Consider the following 26,630-nt stretch of genomic DNA (forward strand, 5'->3'; position numbering starts at 1 on the left):
GTTAGAATACAAATACGTTTATTTTAGCCATCATCAGTTCTAATTGGAGGAAAAAATTATTGGGAGAAGTTTAAAATAATAAGAAGAAATGATATCAATAAAAGACATCTAATTTTAAGGTATGTACTTTGTCATCCTTATTACATACAAGACTTATTCTAAATAAACGTTGTAGAGAATAGACTCTGTGTATTACAGGAAAGTACCTTTAAATTTTCCAAGTCTTATTTGGTTTAACTTTTTTTTATGGTCATTTAAAAATATACACAGAAGTAAGAAGAATAACATAATGACACCACTCCCCATATGAGTTACCAGCTTCACCAATTAACAACAGATGGTCAGTCGTGTCATATCCATACACCACCCTGATGTTTGTATGTTTCTTTCTGCTATTTTTTTTTTCCAAATCTCTTTAGTATCTGGCTTAATGGAAGATTCTTCATAATCAAACACATTAATGTTTTTGCAGCAAAATAAATATTTACAATAAGCAGGGTAAATAAAGACACTTATTCAGCTCAGGTTTGGTTGCCAAATGAGAAAAAGATTACAGCTTTTTAGAATTTTATGGACTTCAGAATTCAGGGGAAATATCACAAGCCTATTCTTTCCTCATTTTAACTTTTCCATTCTTTAATGGAAATAGTCACCGTTACTAGTGTATGTGGAATTTTTACCAAACCTCCTAAAACATGTTTTGATTAGATATGAGTTTCACAGCTTATTGGATTTATATCAGGGCTGTGGTATCATTATATATGGATTGTCGGCATATTTATATGATGTATTTTAATGATTTTTTCTTGTGTGCTGCGGATCCTTAGCTGAAGCTGAGCCTAAACTGTGCTGCCTTGGGATTCACAATTTTCTGGGCTTGTGCCAGCATCTGGGAGCCCTAGTGGTGCAGTGCTTAAAAAATGTGGCAGCCTGCTTCTGTAAAGAATCCAAAACCCACTGCGGTGGAGTCAATTCCAACTCACAGCAACCCTGTAGGACACAGTAGACTGCCCCCTAGGGTTTTCAAGGCCGTAAATCTTTACAGAAGCAGACTGCCACATCTTTCTCCTGCAGAGCGGCTGGTGGGTTCTAACCCCAAACTTTCAGTCAGCGGCCCAGTGCTTAACCATTGTACCACCAGGGCCTCTCTCCGTAAAGATTACAGAAACCTTGGGGGCAGTTCTATCCTATAAGGTCGCTTTGAGTCGGAATCCACTCGGTGACAACAGGATTGTTTTTTTGTTTGTTTGTCAGAATCTTTAAGTCTTTAAACCTAAAGATCTTTTCAGTCTTTAGACCCATTTGCATGAAATGACAAAGGACATCCTGGGAAAGATTCCTTCTTGAGAAATACAAGTAGTATCCACAACTTGGTCCATTCCAATAGGCCTGCTTGGGAGCAGAGGGTCAACATGAGAAAGGCATGCTGTGTGTCACTTGGACCACTCTCAGGCCCAGCCCTCACAAACGTGTGTCTGAGCTCTGAACAGAGGGGGTCAATTCACTGTTTGCTTGTTTTGTTGTTTTAAGGCCAGGCAGTAGGAGCCCAAGCCAGCCTGCTACAACTGGAGAGAGATGCCAAATTGTCTTGCTCTTTGCACTCTACCCCATTTATGCATGACAACCTATGGGGCTTTTTGGTCCCGAGGCCTCAGCTATGAGGCCGAAGTGCTCTGAGAAAACTTTGCACCTAGATTACCTATTACAGTGGGAGCCCGCTAGTGCCATCTCCAGTTTCCTCTGTGACGCCCTTACACTTGTATGTTCTAAGACAACAACGTCCCTGTAGAGTACTGCAACTGAAACCTTGAAATGTTCAAGCTCCTCTCTTTTACCTTCTAATCTCAACCCATGACAGAAATCACTTAGCCAGATGCATGGGAGGACATTTTGATTATTGCTTTCAGCCCCCTGGCCCCTAATCCACACAGGTAGAGCTGTGTCCTCCTTCGCCTTTCCTGATACTAGGCAGAACGTGTGGGCCCTTCACGGAGTTCCCCCTGTAATGCCTGGGTGCTTATTTTTGATGTTATCTTCATATATTATTTTAATGTTTTTTAAAAATAGCTTTTTCTACAGATAGTTAAGTATGAAGTCATATTTTTATTTATTTGTATTATTGCTCACCAAAAACTATGTGGAGATAATGTTTACTTATATTGTCACAAAGCTCCTTCATCTTTTTTTAGTATATATATATATTTTATTTGAAGCCCTAGAGCAGGTTTCTCAAGAGCATGTGTTGTTTGGTGATGGTGAGGTGTATGGGTAACTAACAGGCTAAACATAAATTATACTTCAGCTCTTTTGTAAAAAGTTTCTTCTATATTTAAGTAAATCCTGTGGAAAAACCTAAAACAAAACACTGTGATCTCATGCCTTGGAGTATAGTGCTGATTATTTCTGTGCTCTGCTCAAAGTTTCCCTTTTAGAAAAATAATTTTTTTGTTGTTTGAAATTCTCTTTTTTGTACAAAGTTTTAAAATCCATCTGTGTTCTAGAATGAGCCTAATAAGATCCATGATCTTTGCTTTTTTTTTTTTTAAACTAAAAGCAATCTAATGAATTCCAGGTCTCTATGAGTTGGGATCGACTTGAGGGGAGTGGGTTTGGTTTTTGGCTTTAGAATCTAACATTGAAAGGAGTTTGTATGAAAAGCTGGAATGGATTAAGCTGACAGGGACTCTACCACCCTCAAAGAAAACTAAAGGAAAACATTTGCCCATCATCGTCATGCATTTTCAAGTCTGCGAGAATTAATTTTTTATAACATCAGTTTCTCTACCCACTCTGGTTTTTGCCTTTTGTAAGGTCCATCTAAGCCTATAGAGAATGTCAGCATAAGTCTGCTGTTTTTGGCCTGAAGCATGGCAAAATTCTACACATCACAGTCTTTACATTGGAAGCTTCTAAATGAGACACATTATGACCTATTTCACAGGTGTATTTTTTTTTTTAACTTGGTAGGCACAGGCATTGTTGATTTATGGTCATACAAATAACCACTCAAATGTGTGAACAAAACCACTGAAACGGTATAACCTACTTACATCATTTGCAAGAAAAAAATTTTCCAGTCCTAGCGAAAGCATTACCAAGACAGTTAGCAGCAGGAGGAAGTGTGATGCTTTGAGGGAGGCAGTGGAGAGCGGGGTGGGATGGACCAATTCCAGGATGAATGCACACTTTAAAACTATATGAAGCAAAAATATCTCAGCAGAGTTTCTCAAGAATTTGTCTGCTTACAACGACCATTCATTTATTTATTCATTGAACAAGTCTTCATTTTGGGCCCTCACAGTGCTAGTCACCGTGCCAGGCCCTGGATAACAGGACCAGGAAGTAACAAGACGGCATGATGGTCTCAGGGCTTGTCTGGGTTCTTGCTCCATGCTCACCCTCTCTTGATGGTCAGGGCCCCTGAAGCCATTTTCTATCAAAGTCTAGGTTTACAACACTGCCCAAATGTGACCATTCATTCATTTCAGAGTTTACGCAGAGATATTTTATAGAGACCATATGTTTCTAATTTTCCCTACCTAACATTATTTCTTTTTTTTGCCTTTGAAGTTGTTTGTTTTCTTTGACAAAATAGTGTCCTACAGTGACTCCTAATTGAGATATGCAGATGGATGGATGGATGGATGGGTGGATGGGTGGATGGGTGGATGGGTGGGGGGCAGGGGGTGGGGGAGTGGATGGGTGGGGTTGGGTGGGTGGGGGGTGGGTGGATGAGTGGGTGGGTGGATGGATGGATAGATGATGAGTGGGTGGGTGGGTGGATGGGTGGGCTGATGGATGGGTGGATATGTGCTTACCATGTTAAGCAACCATTTGGCAAAAATGAATGCTCTTGAAAAACATGGACTAAATGCTGACTAATCTGTAACACAATAATCTGTAACACACATTACAAAAGACCTACCTCACTCTGCCCACATACATTTTTAATTTCCAGTCATGAATATTTTAACTTATTTTATTTCCCTTTAGTGTGAGTGCGTAATTGGAGGTTTCAGAACATTCTTTCTACTTCCATGCAGAGTATATGAGTTGTTGGTCCCTCGGGTGCTAAGTCATCCATTTGGTGGGTTTTAGAGCCTCAGTTATTAAACATGAAGTGCTTCCTCTGTTTCAGCACCACACAGATTGTACACGACTCCTGTGAGGCCCAGGCCAACTGACAGATCACAGATCAAACCTGGTAAGTTGTTTCTTTTTCTCAGATGACCTAAGTAACCAGTGGGTCTAGGGAAGGTATAACATGTACTGAAACAACTGAACGCACCAAACCCAAAAAGCCAAACCCACTGATGTGGAGTCCATTCTGACTTATCACAACCCTATTAGATAGAGTGGAACTGCCCCATAGAGTTTCCAAGTCTGTAAATATTTATGGACGCATACTGCCACATCTTTCTCCTGAGGAGCAGCTGGTGGGTTCAAACTGTTGACCTTTTGTTTAGCAGCTGAGCTCTTTAACTACTGTACCACAAGGGCTCCTAAAATGCAACAAAATGGGATATATATCCTAAGTGTAATAAAAGCCGTACAGAAATTCTGAGGATCAGAGGCACTAACAAACCCAGAGAAGTGACAAAACTTGATCAAGATTTTTAAGGATTGTTGAATTCAGAAATTCAGGAAGTATCAAAGGAACTTGGGGGTATAGAAGTACTTTAAAAATAGTGTTTGTGTATAAGTCATACCCAAACCAAGCCAAACCCATTGCCATGGAGTTGATTCCAGCTCAGAGCGACCGAATAGGACACAGTAGAACTGCCCCATACGGTTTCCAAGGAGCAGCTTTTGTATTCAAACTGCCAACCTTTTGGCTAGTCGAGCTCTTATCCACTGCTCCACCAGGACTCTCTAAGTCATGTACATGTGTGCAATTTCAATTTTCCACGACAATTATAGTGATAGCATAGGATTAGCTATGACATACTACTTACTGTCAATTGTTATTTATCTTCTAAAAAAACCAGTCTCTTTCAGTATAAAAAGACTCTTGTTCTGAGGGAATATTTTTACTTGATTCCTGTAGAGGTAAAACATATTTTACAGGTTGTAAACAGCAAAAAATAAAACAATAATTATACATTGGGAAATATTTTAAATTTACTACCTTCTACCAAGATTACTTTTTTTACCAAGATTACAGGATCTCCTTCATTGGAGGTTGTTTAAAGTTAACCTCCAGAAGTTGATTTGATTCATGTAATTTGCTCCTACACGGAAGCACAAGCAAGATTAAAGACCCTCGTGATGTTTTCTGCCCCTTTTTGCTGTGATTCTGGGAAGTCTTCTTAAAGTTCTAAATGATTGAGCTGGCTTCTGAATGAATGTTCTTGGTGAACAGCTCTCCATACACATGAAAGAAAGAACAAATAATTTTTTATATCTTTTGCTTATGGGGAGCTCGTATATTTTGCAGTAATCCTCCAGTTCTTAAAGGTAATTACACACAGAAATCTTTTATAAATAAATGTGTGGCCATGTGGCTTTTGTATCATGATAGCTATTGAGAGCTTAAGGTGTGGCTGGCTATATTAAACAGTTCTCCAAAATAATGAAACAATAACAAAAATGGCTAACAATGATGGAATGTTTGCCATGTGCCCAGTATATTTTAAATGGTATCAACCCTGTGCTTACTGATGTAAAAGCATGAAAACTGAAATTTATTTAATGCATATATACATTTAATCAGCCCATGATGATTCTCTAATGAAAAAGAGATGTGAATCACGCCTAAAGATATTTATCTAAAAAGAATTTTGATTTGTTTTAGAATATGGTTCTTGTAGTTTTACTTGAAGTTGTGTCTGAAGTTCTAGGAATTCACTTCTCTTTAACCAAATAATAAGGCCAATACTATAAATTCCTGACTCATGAAAAGCAAGTTGAAGAAGCTAAGGCTAGAAAATAGATTGAAATCCAAGCTGTCTGGCTCCAGACCTTGCACTCTTAATTGAAATATACTTACTGTTTGTATTTAAAGTGTATTCTAAATGGAGGATAAAATAGGTGGTTTCTTAAAGTTCTAGGTAGTCCCGTGATTCTCTAGAGAGCAGAAGATACACTAAAATAGTTTCAACATACTACTGTGTTCAGTGACGGACTTCCTCCAGAACTGTCATGAGGGGACGTCCATACTTAGAGACTCCTCAAAAAGACCACCAAGCTACGAGTTGTGAATTAAAGTCCAGGCAAATAAATACGCTTCAGGTTTTGGTTTCTCATTACGCCTACGATGTTTCTTCAGTTCCGTTTTGGAGTGTATCTAATGCTTATAAATGAAGCAAGTTTATTGCTCGCTTACAATTATATATTTCCTTGCCAGTTATTTTTTCAAGTCAGGTATTGAAGCCCAGTGTTAACTCAGAGTACAAATTCAGGTCTCTGTTCCCAAACTCAAGTCTATAAATTTTATACTAGAACTGTAGCTTCTATATTCTGAACAATATTTTTTGGTAAGCTTTCCTTTCTATTTTGTTTCATTTTGTGTTTTTATTCCCCAGTAAGTGACTTGACATTCTCTGAGAAGTTTTGTTTTCCTTGGCTGCAAAGTTTTAATGAGATAATATTTGAGTGATTTATTTCCCGCTTTCTTGTAGTTACGAATAGGACAACTGTAAAACTTAGACCCAAACCCAGTGGAATGCCCAAAGGGAATGGAGTGAAAACAGGTAATGTTTACAAATTTATTTCTTTTTGGTCCTATCAAAACTATAAATGTAATGATTTAGTCTCTACAATTCTGTTAAATTCACACTTCAATTTCTTTTTTACTAGTTTTGGAAGTTCTTAGTGTAACTGGAATTGAAAACGGTAACTCATTCCAATATAAAAACTTCAAATGTCTGTGAAAACATTAAAGAAGAATTTTTCTAAACCCAGTCTGCTAAATTAACTACCACATAAAATCTTGATTTTTTACAAAGATCCTGGTTAAATATGAATTATTGAACAAAATTAATCAAAATAGCTGTTTTCCCTAATCTCAAAACACTTCCCATACAGAGGCTTGATCTTTGAAACTGTAATTACTTGGTTTTCAAGTTATAATTTCACAAGGACTATTACAATTTTTTTTTCAGAAGACTTGTATTTATTAGCAATCTGGAATATGGTGGTTCAACAAGAAGAAGTAGATTTCATCAGAGAGATTATTTAGTCACTCTAGTCACAGTCATTAATATGTTCCCAAATGATTCAGCTTAAATAAGTGATCCAGTTGGATCTCTGGGATTAGGCATCATACACACAACTAGGACATTGGTCTGGCCAAAGTGTAAACACCTAACTCACCAGGCAGATAAATGGTAGTTATTACATTCCTTTAACATGAGATTACACCTTTCCCTTGAAATATATATTTTTTTAATAATTTTTATTGTGCTTTAAGTGGAAGTTTACAAATCAAGTCAGTCTCTCACACAAAAACCCATATACCCCTTGCTACGCACTCCCAATTACTCTCCCCCTAATGAGACAGCCTGCTCTCTCCTTCCACTCTCTCTTTTCGTGTCCTTTTCGCCAGCTTCTAACCCCCTTGAAATATTTTTTAAATGGTATCAACATTGTGCTTGCTGATGTAAAAGCATGAAAATTGAAATTTATTTAATGCATATATACACTTAATCAGCCCATGATGATTCTCTAATGAGAGATGTGAATCACTCCTAAAGGTATTTATCTAAAAATAATTTTGATTTGTTTTAGAAGATAGTTTTTGTAGTTTTACTTGAAGTAGTGTCTGAAGTTCTAGGAATTCACTTCTCTTTAACCAAATAATGAGGCCAATACTATAAATTCCTGACTCATGAAAAGCAAGAAAGCATTCCAGTTTCCATTTGTGCTCTGCTGCTCCTTTTATTCTTCTCTGCTGTAAGATTAAGCATTGCACAGTTTCTCAGACACAATCTGTCTCTGAATGGAGCCACTTTCTCTAAGATACTTTTAGGGGGGAATATGGGTGCAATGTGTTTAATATTCAAAGTAACTCCCTGGAGGTTATATCAGTAAAAATAGAAAAAAGTATTTAGATGTCAACAAAGCAAATGAAAGAACAAGAAAAGTAGCAATGATCAAACTAAAAACCATTAACCTTCATATAATTAAGCATAGATTCTCACTAGAAAAATGCTAACCACCTTTAACAGGGGAACTGGAAGCATTAATAAATTTTAGCTTATCAAAGATATAAATATTTTCCCAGAGCTACTTGTACCTGTACTTGTATCTGTACTTGTAGCTGGTATCTATTACCTTTCTGGAGCCCTGGTGGCACAGCGGTTAAGAGCATGGCTGCTAACCGAAAGTCAGCGGTTTGAATCCACCAGCTGCTCCTTGGAAACTCTATGAGGCAGTTCTGCTCTTTTGTGTAGGGGCTCTGTGAGTCAGAATTGACTCTATAGCAATAGGTTTGGTGTTTTTATTACCTTCTTGAGTAGACGAAGTCATCTTTATAATAGTAAATCATCCAGTTTAGCTATGGAAAGATGATATATTAGAGCTTCTTGAATTTAATGGGCTGGTAGGCATGGGTAGGCAAGACTATGCTCATTATCTCCCCTATCCCTATTTCACCCCAACCAAGATTTGTTGTACCTATTGTATGTTCTATTGTCCACCTATCGAGATCCCCCTTCAAAGCAGGACTTGTTGCCCAGCTGCAGAGTGTGAAGTCCAGCTGTCAGCTCCTTCAGGGTCAGCCTCAGCTGAGAGAACATTGAAGGGAGTCCTGGGTGGCACATTTTCATGTTTACCACAAAAATACATCACAATGAAGTGGGACTTGTCCCAGTAATGCAAGGTTGGTTGAACATGTACACAAATTAGTGTATTTCCACATAAACAGAATAAGGGAGAAAAATCATATGATCATCTTGTTGTCAGGTGCCGTCGAGTCAGCTCCAACTCATAGCGACCCTATGCACAACAGAACAAAACACTGCCCAGCCTTGTGCCATCTTACATCGTTGTTATGCTTGAGCTCATTGTTGCACCCACTGTGTCAATCTACCTCGTTGAGGGTCTTCCTCTTTCTACTGACCCTGTACTTTACCAATCATGATGTCCTTCTCCAGGGGCTGATCCCTCCTGACAACATGTCCAAAGTATGTAAGACGCAGTCTCACCATCTTTGCTTCTCAGGAGCATTCTGGTTGTACTTCTTCCAAGACAGATTTGTTCATTCTTTTGGCAGTCCACAGTATATTCAATATTCTTTGCCAACACCACAATTCAAAGGAGTCAATTCTTCTTTGGTCTTCAACATTCATTGTCCAGCTTTTGCATGCATATGATAAGATTGAAAATACCATGGCTTGGGTCAGGTGCACCTTAGTCTTCATGGTGACATCTTTGATTTTCAACACTGTAAATCCTTTGCAGCAGATTTACCCATGCAATGCATCTTTTGATTTCTTGACTGCTGCTTCCATGGCTGTTGATTGTGGATCCAAATAAAATTAAATCCTTGGCAACTTCAGTCTTTTCTCCGTTTATCATGATGTTGCTCATTGGTCCAGTTGTGAGGATTTTTGTTTTCTTTATGTTGAGGTGTAATCCATACTGAAGGCTGTGGTCTTTGATCTTCATTAGTAAGTGCTTCAAGTCTTCTTCACTTTCAGCAAGCAAGGTTGTGTCACCTGCATAACGCAGGTTGTTAATGAGTCTTTCTCCTATCCTGAATGCCCCGTTCTTCTTCATGTAGTCCAGCTTCTCGTATTATTTGTTCAGCATACAGATTAAATGGGTATGGTGAAAGGATATAGCCCTGACACACACCTTTCCTGACATTAAACCAATTAGTATCCCTTTGTTCTGTCTGATCAGCTGCCTCTTGATCTATGTAAAGGTTCCTCATGAGCACAATTAAGTTGTTCTGGAATTCCCATTCTTTGCAATGTTATCCATAATTTGTTCTGATCCACACAGTCGAATGCCTTCACATTGTCAATAAAACACAGGTAAACATCCTTGTGGTATTCTCTGCTTTCAGCCAGGTTTCATCTGAAACCAACCTGTTGCTATACTGCTGCAGCCGTTTCTGAATGATCTTCAGGAAAATTTTGCTGGCGTATGATATTAATGATATTGTTCCATAATTTCTGCATTCAGTTGTATCACCTTTCTTGGGAATAGGCATAAGTATGGATCTCTTCCAGTCAGTTGGCCAGGAAGCTGTCTTCTATATTTCTTGGCATAGACGAGTGAGCACCTCCAGTGCTGCATCCATTTATTGAAACATCTCAATTGATATTCCGTCAATTCCTGGAGCCTTGTTTTTCGCCAATGCCTTCAGAGCAGCTTGGACTTCCTCCTTCAACGCCATCAGTTCCTGATCATATGCCACCTCTTGAAATGGTTGAACATTGACTAATGGTTGATCATCTTAAGAGGTAGAAAAAAATATCGGGATATTTTTGGTTTGGGGCTTAAAGATTATTTCAGTGCAATAGTTTCAGGGATTCATCTAGCCTCCATGACTCCAGAAAGTCTGGATTCCGAGAAACTCTGAAATTCTGTTCTGCATTTTCTCCCTTTTGATCAAGATTCTTTTGTAGACTCTTTGATCAAAACATTCAGTAATAGTGTCCAGGCACATCCAGTTCTTCTGATCTCATGGCAAAGGCAGCAGTCATTCATGGAGGCAATTAGCCACGCTTTCCATTTCTTCCTCCTATTCTTGACTCTCCTTCTTCTTCTGTTGCTCCAGGTGAATAGAAACCAATTGCTGTACCTTGGATGGACACTTTCAAGCTTTTAAGATCTCAAGCACTACACAACTAACTAGGAGGTAGATGGAAGTGCTAAACACGATATTCGTCCGCCTATCAGTCTTAATGAGACACCACTTCTGTGTCAACTGATCCATGTCTAATTTTGACGTCTTGCCCAAAATATTTGTCTTTATGATACAGCTCACATATATTTTTCTATAGTTTTTCTTACTGAATTTTTTCAACCCAGACATTTTACATTAGAAAAAGTTCGTTGGCAAAAGATTAGGTTAAGATTTATAGGATATATCCTTCACAGTATTAGGCCATCTAAGGTTGTGCTCTTGGAAGACTGAAAAAAAAGAAAAAGGCTCCGAGGCCTTAAGACTATGAACCCTTGACTCTTGGGGCCTCTACAAAGATCTTGCAATGATTTTACTGTTGTTGTTAGTTACTGTCAAATTGATTCTTACTCATGGTGACCCCATATGTTACAGAGTAGAACAGCTCTATAGGGTTTTCTAGACTGTAATTGTAATGAAAGCAGATTGCCAGCCCTTTTCTTCTGTGGTACTGCTGGGTGAATCAAATGCAAACCGTTTGTGCCACCCAGGGACCTTGCAATGATTCTGTAAAGCTCAGAAATTTTTTAAACCATCTTGAGCCAAGTTTATTATTTCATAACATCATTACAGCTATTATTCATACTTCATGTGTATTTCATACCTATGCATATAAATATTCTTCCACCTCGAGATTAGAAAGTAGCCTTCGGAGGTTGAGGTTTTAAGTGAACCTTTTTTCCAGCACTTTGCTTTTCCAGGGTTTCTAGAAATCTGTCTCCACTGATGTGGTCTACATATCAGAACTTCCTTGATCCTTGACTGCAGAGATGCAAGCAGCCATGCTCTAGACCAGGGTCGATCCACAGGCCAAATCTAGCTTACTGCCGGGTTTTTGTAAATAAAGTTCTGTTGGAACACAGCTTGCTTTCACAGTACAATGGCAGTTTGAGTAGTTGTGCTAGAGACAGTATGACCCACAAAGCTGAAGGTGTTTACTATCTGGTCCTTTACAGAAAAAGTTTGCCGAACTCTGTGCTTCTCCCTAAGGAATGAAGTTATTGAACTGAACAACTATTCTTTCATTTATTCCTATATTTATTGAAGGCCCATTACGTTCCAGGCAAAGTGTAATTTTGAAACCGCTTTGGCCCATGTGGTTTGACAGTTATAGTAAATACCTGAATCCCCAGACTCCCTTCTCTACATCCTAATGAGGAAACCACATACACTTTACTGTCCCTGCGTTGAGTGTGCTTGACAACCAGACTCCTCCAACTTGAGGAATGTGTTTTCCTGGGCTGTGGCTAAATCCTCCAGTCTGTTGGCTCTTTCTCCTCTGGCTTTCTAGCCAGGTGTTAAGATTTGGGGACAGGGGTGCAGAGACCAATCATCTGTAAATGCCACCCTATTTTTGGTCATCAGGAATGGAGTCTCTGATACATTTGAAAATTGATTCCCAGTCTAATGTGTTTGTTTGAAAGATTTTTGTTACTATGGTTAAAATACCCAAGTTGTTAGTTCACTTTTGACAATAAATTGCTAAGAGATGAACTATACAAACCCAGAGATTTCTGGAGAGTTTCCATATGGCAGTTAGGGGCTCATTCTGAAGCTCAAAGTCATGGTTGCTTCCAGAGCCTACCCTGCCCTTTGGACAATACATTAATTAATCCTGCCTGAGGGCAAAGGAATTCAGGTCACAGCCTCAGCCAGACGGGCTAATTGGATGCCAACTCCTGGGGATTCTTTCTCAGCAGCATCTCTCTCACTGGCTTCCTCCTTTTCTTCCCATTGCCTCTAGGCTACCTCTGGCTTTCGGTTGTTCCGCTCTGATGTAGGGCAACAGACGCTTGACTGATTTCCATGCCTCTGATACTCACATTGCTGCCCTGTTGATGTGCCTCAGCCAGAGCTAGATGGAGGCAGAGCCAGAACTAGAGCTCAGTCTCCCGCCCCCCAGTTCAGCACTTTGTCCACTGAGCCCCAAGGCTGCCTTTTGCAGATCCTTCCCAACACTTCCATACAAAACTGGCTTTTACCTGTTGGGGGCATCGATGGTTCAATGGTAGAATTCTCACCCAGATTTAATTCCCAGACAATGTACCCCATGCATAGTCACCACCCTTCTGTCATTAGAGGCTTGTGCGTTGTTATAATGCTGAACAAATTTCAGCTGAGCTTCCAGATTCAGATGGATTAGGAAGAAGTCTACTTCCTAGCAATCTACTTCCAAAAAGCAGCCAGTGAAAACTGTGTGGATCACAATGGTCAAGTCCTCAACCAATCATGGGGATAGTACGGGAACAGTGTTTCATGCAGTTGCGCATGGGGTCACCGTGAGCTTGGGGCCCAACTTGACAGCTGCTAACAACTACAACAACAAAGGCTGAAGAATGCCCAGTTTAGCAGCTGATACCCTACTGATTCTGACTCATAGCGACCCCTCGGAACAGAGTAGAACTGATCCATAGGGTTTCCAAGGCTGTAATCTTTACAGAAACAGATTGCCATGTCTTTATCCTGTCTGATGAGTTCTAACCACTGACCTTTCAATTGACAGTCAAGCGTTTAACTACTGTGCCATGAGAAGAATCGACTCCATGGCATACAGCAATGACAGCACATACTTTATTGATTTGGGTAGTTACATTTCAGGATTGTAACGGTATGATGCTTCTGTATCCAAGTATACAAAAAGTAACAGAAAATACCCAGTTTCTGCTAATTTCTCCCTTACTTAGAAAGAGTCCAGGACAATTCATATCATTGGTCTAATTGGTAAAGTAACCCTGTAAAATTTTGGATTTTCTACAGGGCTCCTAGATCCCCAACTTACCAGGCCCTTCGGGCACTCATTACTGTGGTGTGGTGGAGCTGCATGTGCCTAGTGCCACTTTCTGAGCCCTATATGCCCGCAGCATGGCTGGACAAACATACTTGGCCATTTAGTCTCTGCACACTGGTGGTGCTTCATCTACCCCGGGGCCAAGCGTAGGGCTACAGGGCTGTAGTCACTTAGAGACATTATGGAAAATAAGAGAAGGCAAATAGCTTACTAGTCTTTTCCCTGTGCCTCACTATCAGTAGTTATAGGGCCAGGGACAGTGGCCCGTCATGGTGATTACTCCATGAATACCTTAAGGGACAGGAAATACTCCCATTTGTGTCATTGGGATAAACTCACCCAGTGAGATTTGATTTACTGCTATTTTTTTGAGGGTAAAAAAATTTATTCTGTACTCTAGAAGGCTGTGTGTGCCTTCAGTAGATCCTTCTTTCTAACTTTTCTCCAAATCTCCCTGCCCTTAAAAAACATAGCATTTTGTGCAAGGACCTTACATGCTCATTATCTGATTTGATCCTTACAACTCTTCTGTGTGAGAGACATCATCCATGGTTTACAGATGAGGAAGCCAAGGCACGGAGAGATTGAGCAACCCACCCAGGGTCTCAAGGTTAGAAAGTGTTGGGATTCAGACTCACATATGCCCAGCTCCAAAGCCTGCCTCTTAAGCACCAAGTGGCATAGCACATAGCACAGTCTTCTTCCCGTTGTTTTCGTCCTTCTCTTATTTTCCACAATGCCTCTAAGTAACTACAGCCCTGTGGCCTATACTTGGCCCCTGGGGTGAAGAAAGCCCCACCAGTGTGCAAGGACTAAATGGCCACAGCTGGCAAGGGTGTTGGTCCAGCCACGCTATGGGGATATAGGGCTCAGAAAGTGGTACCAGGCACACTCAGCTCCCCCACACCACAGCAACGGGTGCCCAAACGGCCTGGTGAGTTGGGGATTTTCAGATCAGATTTTTACAGTAGTAACTTGATGTTCTAGGCCTGCTCAGACATAAGCTATAAATCCTAAAGGTAAGATATTCAGTTTGTGACCTCACCAGCCTGCTAGCCTAGGCCTCTCTGGGAATATTTTTAAAGTCAATTCATTAAGCATAAACCCAAATACATTGTAATTCTAAGGTTTTTTTTTTTATGGGGGGCGGGGCAAGAGGGAATTGGTTTTAACCACAAAATGTACCCATGAATATTGGCAGAAGGTGGCCTATCACCTGCCTGGTGAGGCAACAACACCCAGGAAAGCAGCATAGGATGGGGTGTGGGGGAGAACATCATGGAAAATGAAGTTAAAACCACGATCCACCATCAAATGCTACTTCTTCAGAGAAGATAATCAAAGCCAGTAAATGTAATGTTTTGAGTTTTTTCTATATCCAGATGGTAAAAGCCAGTTAAAATGTCTATGCACAAAAACAGAGTAGTCATGCTCTACAAAGGATGCATATTGTCACTGACAACGTGACCGACCGTCAGAGTTTAGCATGTTTTTGTTATATATTTATTCCCTTCCATCATTTCTGTTCATAGGGGTCCAGCAGCCCGTCCCTGGAGACACTGGTGCTAGTAGAAATGTGTCAGTGGACTCAGCCCTCTCCACCAAAAGACCAGGTAAGGAATCAGTTGCAGACTCCCTTCCAGCAGCTCAGCTCTGCAACTTGGACGTTAACTACAGTATCATTTGTTGCAACAAAAACACCAACATCCACATGGCCCCCAAAGAGTCAGAACCTTGCTAATAGTATATGGTACTGCTAGAGAAACTCCAAAATGTTATCTTCAGGGGGGAATAGAAAATGCTGTATGGAGCAGTTAAATATTAATAAGAACCTCTAACATGTACCAATTTAATAATTATTCTCTGTAGTGTTCTGAGGGACCAAGAGGGACAGGTGTTGAAGAGTCATTGTGGGTTCTAGTTTTCGTCATGTTAAGGTTTTCCTCTTGTGAAATTTATTATAATGTCCTTTTGCCTGATATGATTTATATTTCTGATTTTAGGATGAGCTGTCTGTGATAGGACAAAATTACGAAGCTGGTGACTCAGAGTATCTTTGCATCAAATAAGGACTCTGTTTTTTAAAGGGATACTGTGAGACCCACTCTGGTGTCTTTATATCTGGGCAACAGACAAATATCCTATCAGCGCCAGCACTGCCTCCCTCAGACACACACACACACACCACACACCACACCACACCACACCACACCACACCACACCACACCACACCACACCACACCACACCAACACCACGCACACTGGATTATCCCAGGAAGTATGTAAAGCCACAGGTTGTTTCCCTGGATTGCCAATTTTACTGAAAGATTTTCAAACCAACATATATTACTATAGAAAGAATGAATTTTTAAATGGTAACATGAGACTTCAAGAGAATTGTGGGTTAAGGTGAAATGCTCCAGGCATCCCTCGCCTTACCAGCATTGCACAAAGCGCTTCCAGTCAGATAAATGTGCCCTTCCTCCGGGCTGGCAGCCTTGTACTAGGGCTCACGGGTGGGTTAGGAGGGTGGGTGCTAAATTTCAGTCTCACTTGCACCGCCTCAGCCAGATGCCCTCGTGCAGCCCGCGACCACCACAACCATTCCTGGTGATCCCGCTCTCTATGGGCACAGGCTTCTCACTTCTGCCTTCAGGGCTACTTTGGTGTCATTACTTGAGAAGTCATGAAAGTATTTGTCTAATTATAGCTATATAAGAGTTGGAGGATGGGGTGGAGCACTCGGAAAAGGAGATGTGGTGTACATGAAGATGTAAAGCTAGAACGGTATAAGAAACTGCAGTCTCAAAGTCAAGGCAGTGGTGGATAATGGAGCTTAAAAATGCTACCGTTAAGTCTACGTACTGAAAAAAACCCAAACCCGGCACCGTCAGGTCGATCCTGACTCATAGCAATCCTACAGGACAGAGCAGAACTGCTCCATAGAGTTTCCAAGGAGCTCCTGGTGGACTTGAACTGCCGACCTTTTGGTTAGCAGCTGTAGCACTTAACCACTACACCACCAGAGTTTCCTAAATCTACATAAACCAGATAAAAATGTTCATTTCTATAGAGTTTTTCAAAAGGCAGATTTAAAACATATTTTCAAGTACGTAATTATAGATTAAAAATATACTTATTTTTATCTATAATTAGAGGATGTATTTCCCATATATCAACGTGCTAACAAAAATTCTTTTTATAAATCTGGGGTTTTGAATAGTGAATCCTCATGATGGCTCTGTCTGTAATATAATCCCTTAGCCATAATCCCGGGCACTCGCCACCGACCCTTGCCACCTAGACCTACACCACTGCAAAGAAAACCTTTACCACGAAATAATGTCACTGGAAAGCCAGGAACCATAGGTAAGTCCGTCAATACCTTCCTTCTCCCTCCATGATTTCGGTTTTACTAGCTAACCACAAGCCTTTCTTGGTATGATAGTCAACGGAGAAGACAGAGGTGTGTGGGGCACGCGCTGTGTTGCTCCTAAGGACAAAAAAAAAAAGGACAGGACGCTGTAAATTACAGCTTTGAGGACTCATGTCCTGACTCCGGGTGGGTGGGGTAAAAGAAGCGATCCCTCTGCATCTGGGCCAGTTTTCTTCTTAGATGTTTGCGTGCTTGGAGCCTGGACTGAAGCTGACTCACGCTCTTCGACAACAAGGAGATTATTTTGGATGCTGTATGTTGCCAACCACTGGGGTGATGGAAACTGTGATTCCCTGCCATCAGCTTATCTTTCTGTCTCCTGAAATGAAATCCAATACATCTCACAGAAAGCTCCTCTGTCCACCAGACTTCGTGCTGGCCCACATTATGGTGCTCAGGGGAAGATTGGGACTGGAATATTTAGGGCGACTGAGTGGGTCTAGCCTGTGCAACAAGGCAGGAGTAGGTGTTAGAAGTCAAGCTTCCTTCACCTCCACACCTCTCACCTCCATGTCCCCTCCGCATGGAATCATCTAGGATACTTATACTTCATCCCTTTCTTGAAGAAGCCTTCTCTAGCTCCCCCAAGTCATCTTGACATTTCTTCTCTGCTCTCCTTGTCCCTGATAGATACCTCCATTAGAGCAAATAACAAATTTTTTGCATACTTATTGCCCTGTACTAGACTGTAAGGTCTGTGAGGACGGAGTCATTGGTGTATTTTGTCTGAATTCCCAGAACCAAATCCAGTGCTTAGGGCATTAAAAAAAAAAAAAAAAGCAGTTGCCATCAAGTTCATTCTTACTCATGGTGACCCCATGTGCACAGAGTAGAACCGCTCCATAGGGTTTTCAAGGCTGTGACCTTTCAGAAGCAGATGGCCAGTCTTGTATTCCAAGGTGCCTCTGGGTATATTCGAACTGCCAACCTCTCGGTTAGTAGTTCACTCCTTAACCATTCACAACACCCAGCAACTCCATGTCTACGAATACTGGATATTTGATAAATAATAACTGAGTGAATAAGTGAATGAAATTAAGAATCAGTGAGAATGAACCCAGTCCAGAGTGAAGCTTCTATTAAGAGCCCTTCCACCAGGATCTGCCAAGAAAATCGCAGCATGCTCCCTATCTTTCCTCCCTCTTCCCCCACCTCTTCTTTCTAGATATTTTGTAGGTGGTGTCAGGATAAAGTAAGCTGTGAAAGATGAAGCTGATGGAGGTTTATGTGAAAGGGTATAAGTATGTCATTTTTTCACAGGGTGGAAAAGAGGGTGTGGAGATGGAGAAGCTTTTATGATGTATCACGTGCTTAGTGAAATCTAGGTGGTTTTTCCCAGCAGCTGAAAGAGGAATCACCCTCTCATCCATGCTGCTGGCGCCTTCCCAAGTCATGGCAGCCTTGGGTGTGTCAGAGTAGAACTCTGCTCGCTCCACAGGATTTTCAATGGCTGATTTTTCAGAAATAGATCCCCTGGCCTTTCTTCTGAGGCACCTCTGGGTAGACTTGAACCTCCAACCTTCCGATTGGCCCCTACAAGGGAACAGGTTTACCTCATTAATTTTAAACCCGGGGCAGCTCTGACTTGAGCTCTAGTAGCCTTCAAGTCAGAACAAGTCACAGACTGAAAGTGAAGCCTGTCGTGTCCTCCATGGGAAACTCAGGGGACTTCCACCATAGAGCTGCCACGTAAGGCGGCATCTTCAGCTACAGCTCGATGGCCTTGGTTCTCGTCATACAAAACCCCTGTTCTCTCCCATCTGTGTCACTGGTACAGCCCACCCAGCTCAGAGAAGACCATAAAATGCAGTGTGTTTCTGAGACTAACTCTGGGCCCCCACAGTCTTGCCATCTACCTCTAACTCAAAGGAAATGGCCACATGGAAGGTTCAAACAGCAAACAAAAGCAGCTGTACAGATTTGGTCTGATTAACGTTGCGGAAAGTGCACCCTGAATTCAGGAAGTCAGCTAAGTACCCCGGGAGTCCTCTGAGCTCTCTCCCACGTGCCCATGAACACAGCCTTAGGTAACCTCGGGTGGGGCATCTGCCACTTTTTTCCCCTCTCTGGCCTGCTGAGGGCCCTGAGTCCTGCGGTCTTTGTCCAAGGAGGGAGTGCTGTGCCAGCATTTCCCGCTGACTCTGCCAGCTCCGAGAGCTCATGCAGACTGCGGTACAACTTCTCTTGGTTTTCACTTGCCCTCTTATTGTGGCCCACTCCCAGTGGGACCAGGAGCATGAATCCCCAGGGCATGAACCAGAGGCCCATCTGCGTGACTTGTCTGGGATTCTCTGCTGGGCACCGTCCTTGGGTCATTTACCTTTGGCTCTTTATAGCTTGAGAATGACTACTTTTTCCAAAAGGAATATAAAATCCAATCTAGCCTCCACTCTACTCTCGATACCCAGACCTGCCTGGATCTTGAGATGGATTCAATTTTGAAGGCCTATACCTGTTTTTATAGGAGTCCTGGTGGCGCAGCGTTTAAGTGCTCGGCTGCTAACCAACAGTGGTTCAAGCTCACCAGATGTTCCATGGGAAAAGATGTGGCCATTTGCTTCTGCAAAGATTTATAGCTCTGCAGACCCTATGGCGAAGTTCTATCTGGTCCTATAAGGTCACTACGAGTGGGAATTGACTCAACAGCGATAGGTTTTTATACATGTTTTTGCAAGAGTAAGGGAGTCATTGTTGAATGTAGCAGCTGTCTGGCAACCAGGCCAGAATCATGGTAGTTACCTTAAGAATCATTTTTCTTTTTCTCAAGACATCTCCAGGTTAGGCCATTCTATCTCCTTGACATCTCTCATGTCTCATCCCTTCCCTCCAGTCCTACAACTTCCGCCATACTGCAGCCTCCTTTTTTCTTACACACCAAAAAACCAGTTACCGTGTCAGAGTAGAACTGTGCTCCACAGGGTTTTCCAATGGCTGATTTTTGAGAAGTAGATCACCAGGCCTTTCCTCCAAAGGACCTGTGGGTGAACTTGAACCTCCAACCTTCTGGTTAGCAGTTAAGCATGTTAACCATTTGCATATCCAGAGACTCCTTTTGTTGCATACACAACTTAGTTTCCTGACTTCTGTCCCTGCCACCAGACTTACATACTAACAAATCATCCTCTTCCCATCTGATTGTATCATCTTCCTATTTAGAATCTTTCAGTGGGTCCTCGTTGCCAAAAATAATGTCCAAATCCACAGCACAGTATGAAGGGTCGTTCATGATCTGCCTGCCCTGCCCCTCCACTCTCACTTCTCACTGCCCCTCCACTCTCACTTCTCACTGCCCCTCCACTCTCACTTCTCACTGCCCCAGCCCCTTCAAACTGTTTTGGGGTCTCCTAAACTCACCAAACTGTTTCACACTTCCCTGCCTTGGTTCTTGCCTCACCTTTTGACAGGAAAACAGCTCTCATGCCTACCTACTGATCATGTCTCCTTTTAATGAACATATCCTGTGTGAAGACATTCTTCCCTTCCCCCCTCAACACCCTCCATCTTTTCCCATAATCACTCCCTTCCTTTGGCCTCCCTGTGACCCCATCCAATTCTTTCACAAAACCTATAATATTTCATTATACTTAGTTGCCACACCTGTCTCCACCAAGGACCAGGTCTTGTTTTCTCTCCAAGCCTGGCAAATAGTACCAAGTCACATGGTCATTGCTTAACAAATATTTAGCGAATAAATAAATGGGAGACTTGGCAGTACTGCTACAAACCTGAGTACTTTGGTTCCACATTACAGGAATCATTTCACCAGGCCAAGTAACATCCCCACCCTTGAGGGCAACACCTGGGCCTACTGGAGCCGCCTCAGAGAAAACAGAGACAGAGAAAAAGCAACCCACAGTTTCCGCCTCTGGAGAAGAATTTGGTGAGTATGTCAGCCAGCTCTCATTGGATGCTTAGCTACAAGGTATAAAAGATTCAACTAAGGGAGCAGGGCAGGCAGTCTCAGTGCTGGGTCTTCTATTTTATTCAATTTTATAATTAATACAGATCTTTTTCATTTTAAAATTATATTTATTTTCATTGCTTCATTATAGAGTATGCTCCTTCCCTTAGCAGACATAGAATAAAATCCCCAGTTTGCTTCTGAAAAATATCTTGCTTATCTCCTACATACTACTGAGTCACCTGTTGTTAACTAATAGTGTACATACCTTGATTTATTAACGATCAACTTGTTGGTGGTAATCTTTCATTCCTTATTTCTTACCCTCCAAAACACCTGCAGCAGGATGGAATTACAGGCCTTTTACTAGGCACAAATATGTGTAATAATAATAATAAAGGAAATTAAAAGCTGCAAGCAGTTAACTAGAAGGCAGATTGAATATATTTAGTCTTCACAACTTTTTCACTGTATTGTGAAGCTGTCTTATCCTTTTGCCAAAATTGTTTATTATCTTCCATTCTCAGGTAACATAACTGACTTTAGTTCAAGCCCCACCAGAGAAACTGATCCTCTTGGGAAGCCCAGATTCACAGGTGCGTATAACTGGCTCCAAAGCTCAGTTTTGACAGGGTGATCTTTGGTGGGTGTATTAGTCAGCTATCGGTATGTGACAAACAACTGCAAAATCTTAGTAACCTACTACACTAAGGATGTGTTCCTCATGGACCTGTTAGCTAGGGAATGGCTGACTTAGAATGTGCTTGGCTGGGTGATTCTGCTTGAAGCACAGCTGAGCCTCTGGTCAGCTGGGTTCTGGTTTGCTCCACATGTGTTCATTCTGGGGCCCAAGATGAAGAACCAACAATAGCCCAGGAGAAACTGCCCTCAGGGTTAGAGAGATGTAAAAGAGGAGGCATCCAAATACACAACCACTCTTCAAGCTCCTTCTTGTGCCACATCTGCCAATACTCATTGGCCAATGACCGTCATATAGCCAAGTCCAAAACCCAGGATTGGGGAAGTACGCTCCTCCCATGGGTGTGCAGGATATTTCTGATCAATCATCTAACATACCACAGTAGGAAAGACATGATGAAACATACAGTCAGTATTCCCCTTTGTGAATTTTTTACAAAGTGGACAATTTGATAAACTTTAACATACATACACACTCATAAAACCATCATCACAGTCAAGATCGTGAGCACATCAAGTACCTCCACAGGTTTCATCATGTACCTTTGCAATCACTCGCCCATATTCTCCTCCCCTCTATGCTCGGTGCCCAGGTAACCACAGATCTGCTCTACAGTACATTAGTTGGCATTATGTGGAATTTTAAGTAAATGAAAACATACAACATAAACTCTCTTTTTGTCTCTTTCACTCAGCACCTATGTGATGGAGATTATTTAAGGATTCATCCACATTGCTGCATGTGTCAATAATCCATTACTTTTTACTGCCAGCACTATTCCATCGTATTGATAGACATTATTTTGTTTATTCATTAGCCTGCTCATGACATTTGTGTTGTTTCTAGTCTTTTACTATTACCAATAAAACTACTGTGAACATTCATGCTCAAGTCATGATATAGACATATGCTTTTATTCTTTTTGGTTAAATACGTGAAGGCTATATCATGTGTAGGTATATATTTAACATTTAAAATACTGCCAAACTCTTTTCTAAAGTGATTATCTTCCCGTCAACACTGTCTGAGAGTTCCAGTTCCTCTACGTCCTTGCCAGCAATTGATATGGTCAGTCTTTTTAATTTTGGCCATTTTAGTAGATGTGGGAGCAGTATCTAAGGAGCCCTGGTGGTAAGAGCTCAGCTGCTAACAAAAAGGTCAGCAGTTCGAAACCACCAGTTGCCCCATGGGACAAAGAAGTGACAGTCTGATTCTATAAAGATTACAACCCTGAAAATCCTATGGGGCAGTTCTACCCTGTGCTATATGGTTGCTATGAGTCACAATCAACTCTCCAGCAGTGGGTTTGGTTTTTTGGTTTGGGGAGTAGTATCTCACTATGGTTTTAATTTGCATGTCCCTAATGTTGAACATCTTTTCATGTGCTTATTTGCCATCCACTTAGCTTTTTGGCAAAGTATTTGTCTGCATTTTTTGCTCATCTCATTTTATGGGATTGTTTGTTTTCTTGTTACTGAGTTTGACCGTCTTTATATTTTTCTGGGTACAAGTCCTTTTTCAGATACATGTGTTTGCAAATATTTTATCTCGGTGTGTGACCTCTCTGAGGCAAGATCAGATACACAGCAAAAGCGACGTAATGTGAGATTATAAAACCGAGGTAGATTATTATACGCACTGCCTTCATGAGACACAACCAAATGTCTGTTTCTTACTCAGTAAAAACCATGCAGTAATGACTCCATTTTCTGCACATGACATTTCTGGTCCCTGGTTAACGTGTGGTCAGCCAGCTCCTCTCTGTCTCCAGCACTTCTGGGCCCTTCCCCTCATTCAAACCATGCTTAGGGAGACCAAACTACCTTTGGATGTTAGTATAAGCTAAACCTGTTTAGAAAAGTCAATCAGCAACAACATCCATATCATGCATCAGGATCTTGGATTTTCTCAAGTTTGAACCCTCCACACTGTTGCTTTTCTCCATCTGCCTATAACATGAGGCCAGATTCTCTCAAACATGTAATTATATATGAGATCACATCATTTTTCACAAGCTCCAAAAATGCTAAACCTCGGAATTCTCTCTCTTAGGTCCTCATGTACGATACATCCAAAAGCCTGACAACCGACCCTGCTCCATCACCGACTCTGTCAAGCGGTTCCCCAAAGAGGAGGCTATGGAGGGGAATGCCACCAGCCCACCACAGAACCCACCCACCAATCTCACTGTGGTCACTGTGGAAGGGTGCCCCTCATTTGTCATCTTAGACTGGGACAAGCCACTGAACGACACTGTCACTGGTAAGATCATAGCACAAGGACTGTTACTACGGCGGGAAACTTTGGTAACATGATGAGCTGAAAGTGTGGTACCTTGGAGCAAACTCTGACCTATGCAGCGTATCTGAGGAGCAGCAAGACCTAGCACACTTCTGCTATCCCTGTGGCACTTTATTATCAAAAATTTCACATGATGGCAGGGGGATCTCTGCCTTTGTCTGGGCTCCCTGTTAATTTTGCAGCCCTCTTAAATCCACATTCCTTCCATCTCTTCTCAGAGCATTCTTTCACAACATGAAGATACTTCTAGTCTTTTCATCACCAAGAGAATTACAGAAATTATATTAGCAGCTTTTCACTGCTGACTATATTTACATTTGTTTTCCTGAGCCTGAGAATGGTTGCATAACTCCATAAAATGCAATCAATGTCACTAAATGGCACATGTACAAACTGTTGAATTGGTGTGTTTTCTGTGAATATGCTCAACAACAATAACAAAATAAATAAAATTCTGTTAAAAATAAATTAGTTTTCCTTCACCGACCCAAATCCTAGATTGATCTAGGCCTTTGAAGCAGGTAAAAATTATTATAACAGCCTTAGGGAAAATTTTTAACATTTCTGTTCTTGCTCAGTTCTCTGCTCATCTCAAGAAATGTTTATTTTGTCATCACCCACCCATTCCATTAAAAGTGATCGTAAAAATGAGAAACTCTGAGTCATTCCTGAATGTGTTGAATCTGTTGTAAGAGAATTTGATTTTTTTTCTCCATAGTGAATGGAATAGTCAGACAAGAAAATAAAAAAAATACAAAAGCCAAACCCATTGCCATCAAGTCGATTCCAACTCATGGCAACTCCATGTGTTACAGAGTAGAACTGCTCCATGAGACTTCTGGGCCATAATTATTTTGGAAGCAGGTGGCCAGACCTTTTTCCTGTGGTGCCATTGGATGGGTTTGAGACGCCAACCTTTCGATTATGGTAGTCTAGCACAAACCATTTGTGCCACCCAACAAGTGGGAAAAGACAAACAATCTCAGTTAGCTACAGACTATAGCAAATAGCATAAATACATGAGGTCCCTGGTGCCCAGGTCCCTGCCATGGACCTGATGTGAGTAGATGGGAAATAGAGGGGATGGCTAAGAGGCTGTCAGGAAGAATAGAAGAGTGCAATACAAAGGATAGAGGGTGGGCAAGGGGGTGGAATTCAGAGTCCACCCAAAACGTTTCTTTCCTGAGTTGACTTCTGTTTAATCCTTCTTTTAGTTGACAGACACACACTCCCCTTTAGTGAATACATTCTAACTCATTGCTTCTACATGTTCCTTCTACACTAAAGTAGAAGTCGATACACCTGAGAAACAGGCCAGAGTCTGGGTTCTTGGAAAACTTAAAGTCAAGTGAGTTATAGGTTGTTGCTGTGTGATATGCCAAGAGCATGACAACATAGGCTAAATTACAGACCAGCTGTGTTCTAGATGTGCAACTTTGGGCATATTATTAGCCTCTGTGAGCCTTAGTTTCCTCATCTGTAAAATGGGATAATAATGTCCCATTGCAATCAATTTATCGTGATGATAAAATTAAAAAGGGAATTTGTGCAGCATAAATTAGAAACTGCTAAATTATTTTTTTGTCATAGCAACAGTAGAAATGGTATAAATAGTATCACCATTATTATTTTAGAGCTGTATTGCCCGGAGTGTGATGTGCCTATCTTAATAATATATACATTTTCCTGAATTATCTCACAAGAAGGCAACAAAGTCTTCTGGGGAAAAATGCCAAATATTCAGTGTTAGTTCTTTTGGGATCTCCTTATGTTTTTACTATTAATGAAATTATAAGCAAAATGCTATATTTTTAAAATAAGAAATGTGCACACGTTTAAGAGGCTGTCTTTGCCTTATGGAATATATTCAAGATATATCTGAAAATACTTATTACAAACACTAACTTTCCATTTTTGTCGTGTTTGTGGACTTATGAAAATGCTGTTATAATTTTAAAACATGAAAAATGAAAGGTATGTTTATAAAAAACCAGAATGCATATTCAAAATCTAGAATTCTGAGATGAGAGATGTTTTTAAAATTATATTTTAAATAATGAAGGTAGCTTCTAAAGATCCATTTTGAAAACCCTGAACTTTTGGGGGAAAATATTATTAAATCAACTTTTAAAACTTAAATGAAAATTAGAGAAGATATGCAATCAAAATTTCAAGTACTAAAGGCTACTGTAGTACTTACGAAGCGTGTCACACGGTTGATGAGGAATATCCCAAACCAGGGATGTTTTCAGAAGGCGGTTGCTTCAGCACATAACCTAACTGGAGTGTCACATAAATTATTCTTTTTGGTGACTGAGCAGCTTGAATCTTCTCAGTATTTCAAAGCATTCATTTTTATATGGTAAGACTTTAATAACTATTTTCTCCTCTTAGAACAAACAAAACTAGTCACTTTATCAGAAAGATAGTTTACGTAACGATTCTCTCAATGCAGCTATTGGAATCTAAGAAATCCCTGCATCATAGAATCTTCAAGTAGTTGCCTTGGCCAGCCGCTTTCCTCTAGAGATGAGAACGCAGTCGAGCAATTTAACAAGGACCCACAGCTACGAGGGCCAAACCAGACACCCCTGCACAACCCCTAAGTTTATTCATCCTTATACTCTGCTTTGATTAAGAAATGATTTC

General features: G+C 40.9%; 1 protein-coding gene across 1 annotated transcript in view; it reads left to right on the top strand.

Annotated features, from left to right (window-relative positions):
• ABI3BP (ABI family member 3 binding protein) overlaps positions 1-26,630 on the top strand; it is a 68,574-nt gene that overhangs the window by 15,962 nt on the left and 25,982 nt on the right. Inside the window, exons 6-12 of the mRNA XM_064273044.1 lie at positions 4,139-4,204; positions 6,621-6,692; positions 15,176-15,256; positions 16,908-17,012; positions 20,831-20,959; positions 21,508-21,576; positions 23,733-23,942. Coding sequence (XP_064129114.1) covers positions 4,139-4,204; positions 6,621-6,692; positions 15,176-15,256; positions 16,908-17,012; positions 20,831-20,959; positions 21,508-21,576; positions 23,733-23,942 — 732 coding nt within the window. The remainder of the gene's footprint in view (positions 1-4,138; positions 4,205-6,620; positions 6,693-15,175; positions 15,257-16,907; positions 17,013-20,830; positions 20,960-21,507; positions 21,577-23,732; positions 23,943-26,630) is intronic.

Source organism: Loxodonta africana, chromosome 20, assembly GCF_030014295.1.
Source record: "Loxodonta africana isolate mLoxAfr1 chromosome 20, mLoxAfr1.hap2, whole genome shotgun sequence".
Taxonomy (NCBI): Eukaryota; Metazoa; Chordata; class Mammalia; order Proboscidea; family Elephantidae; genus Loxodonta; species Loxodonta africana.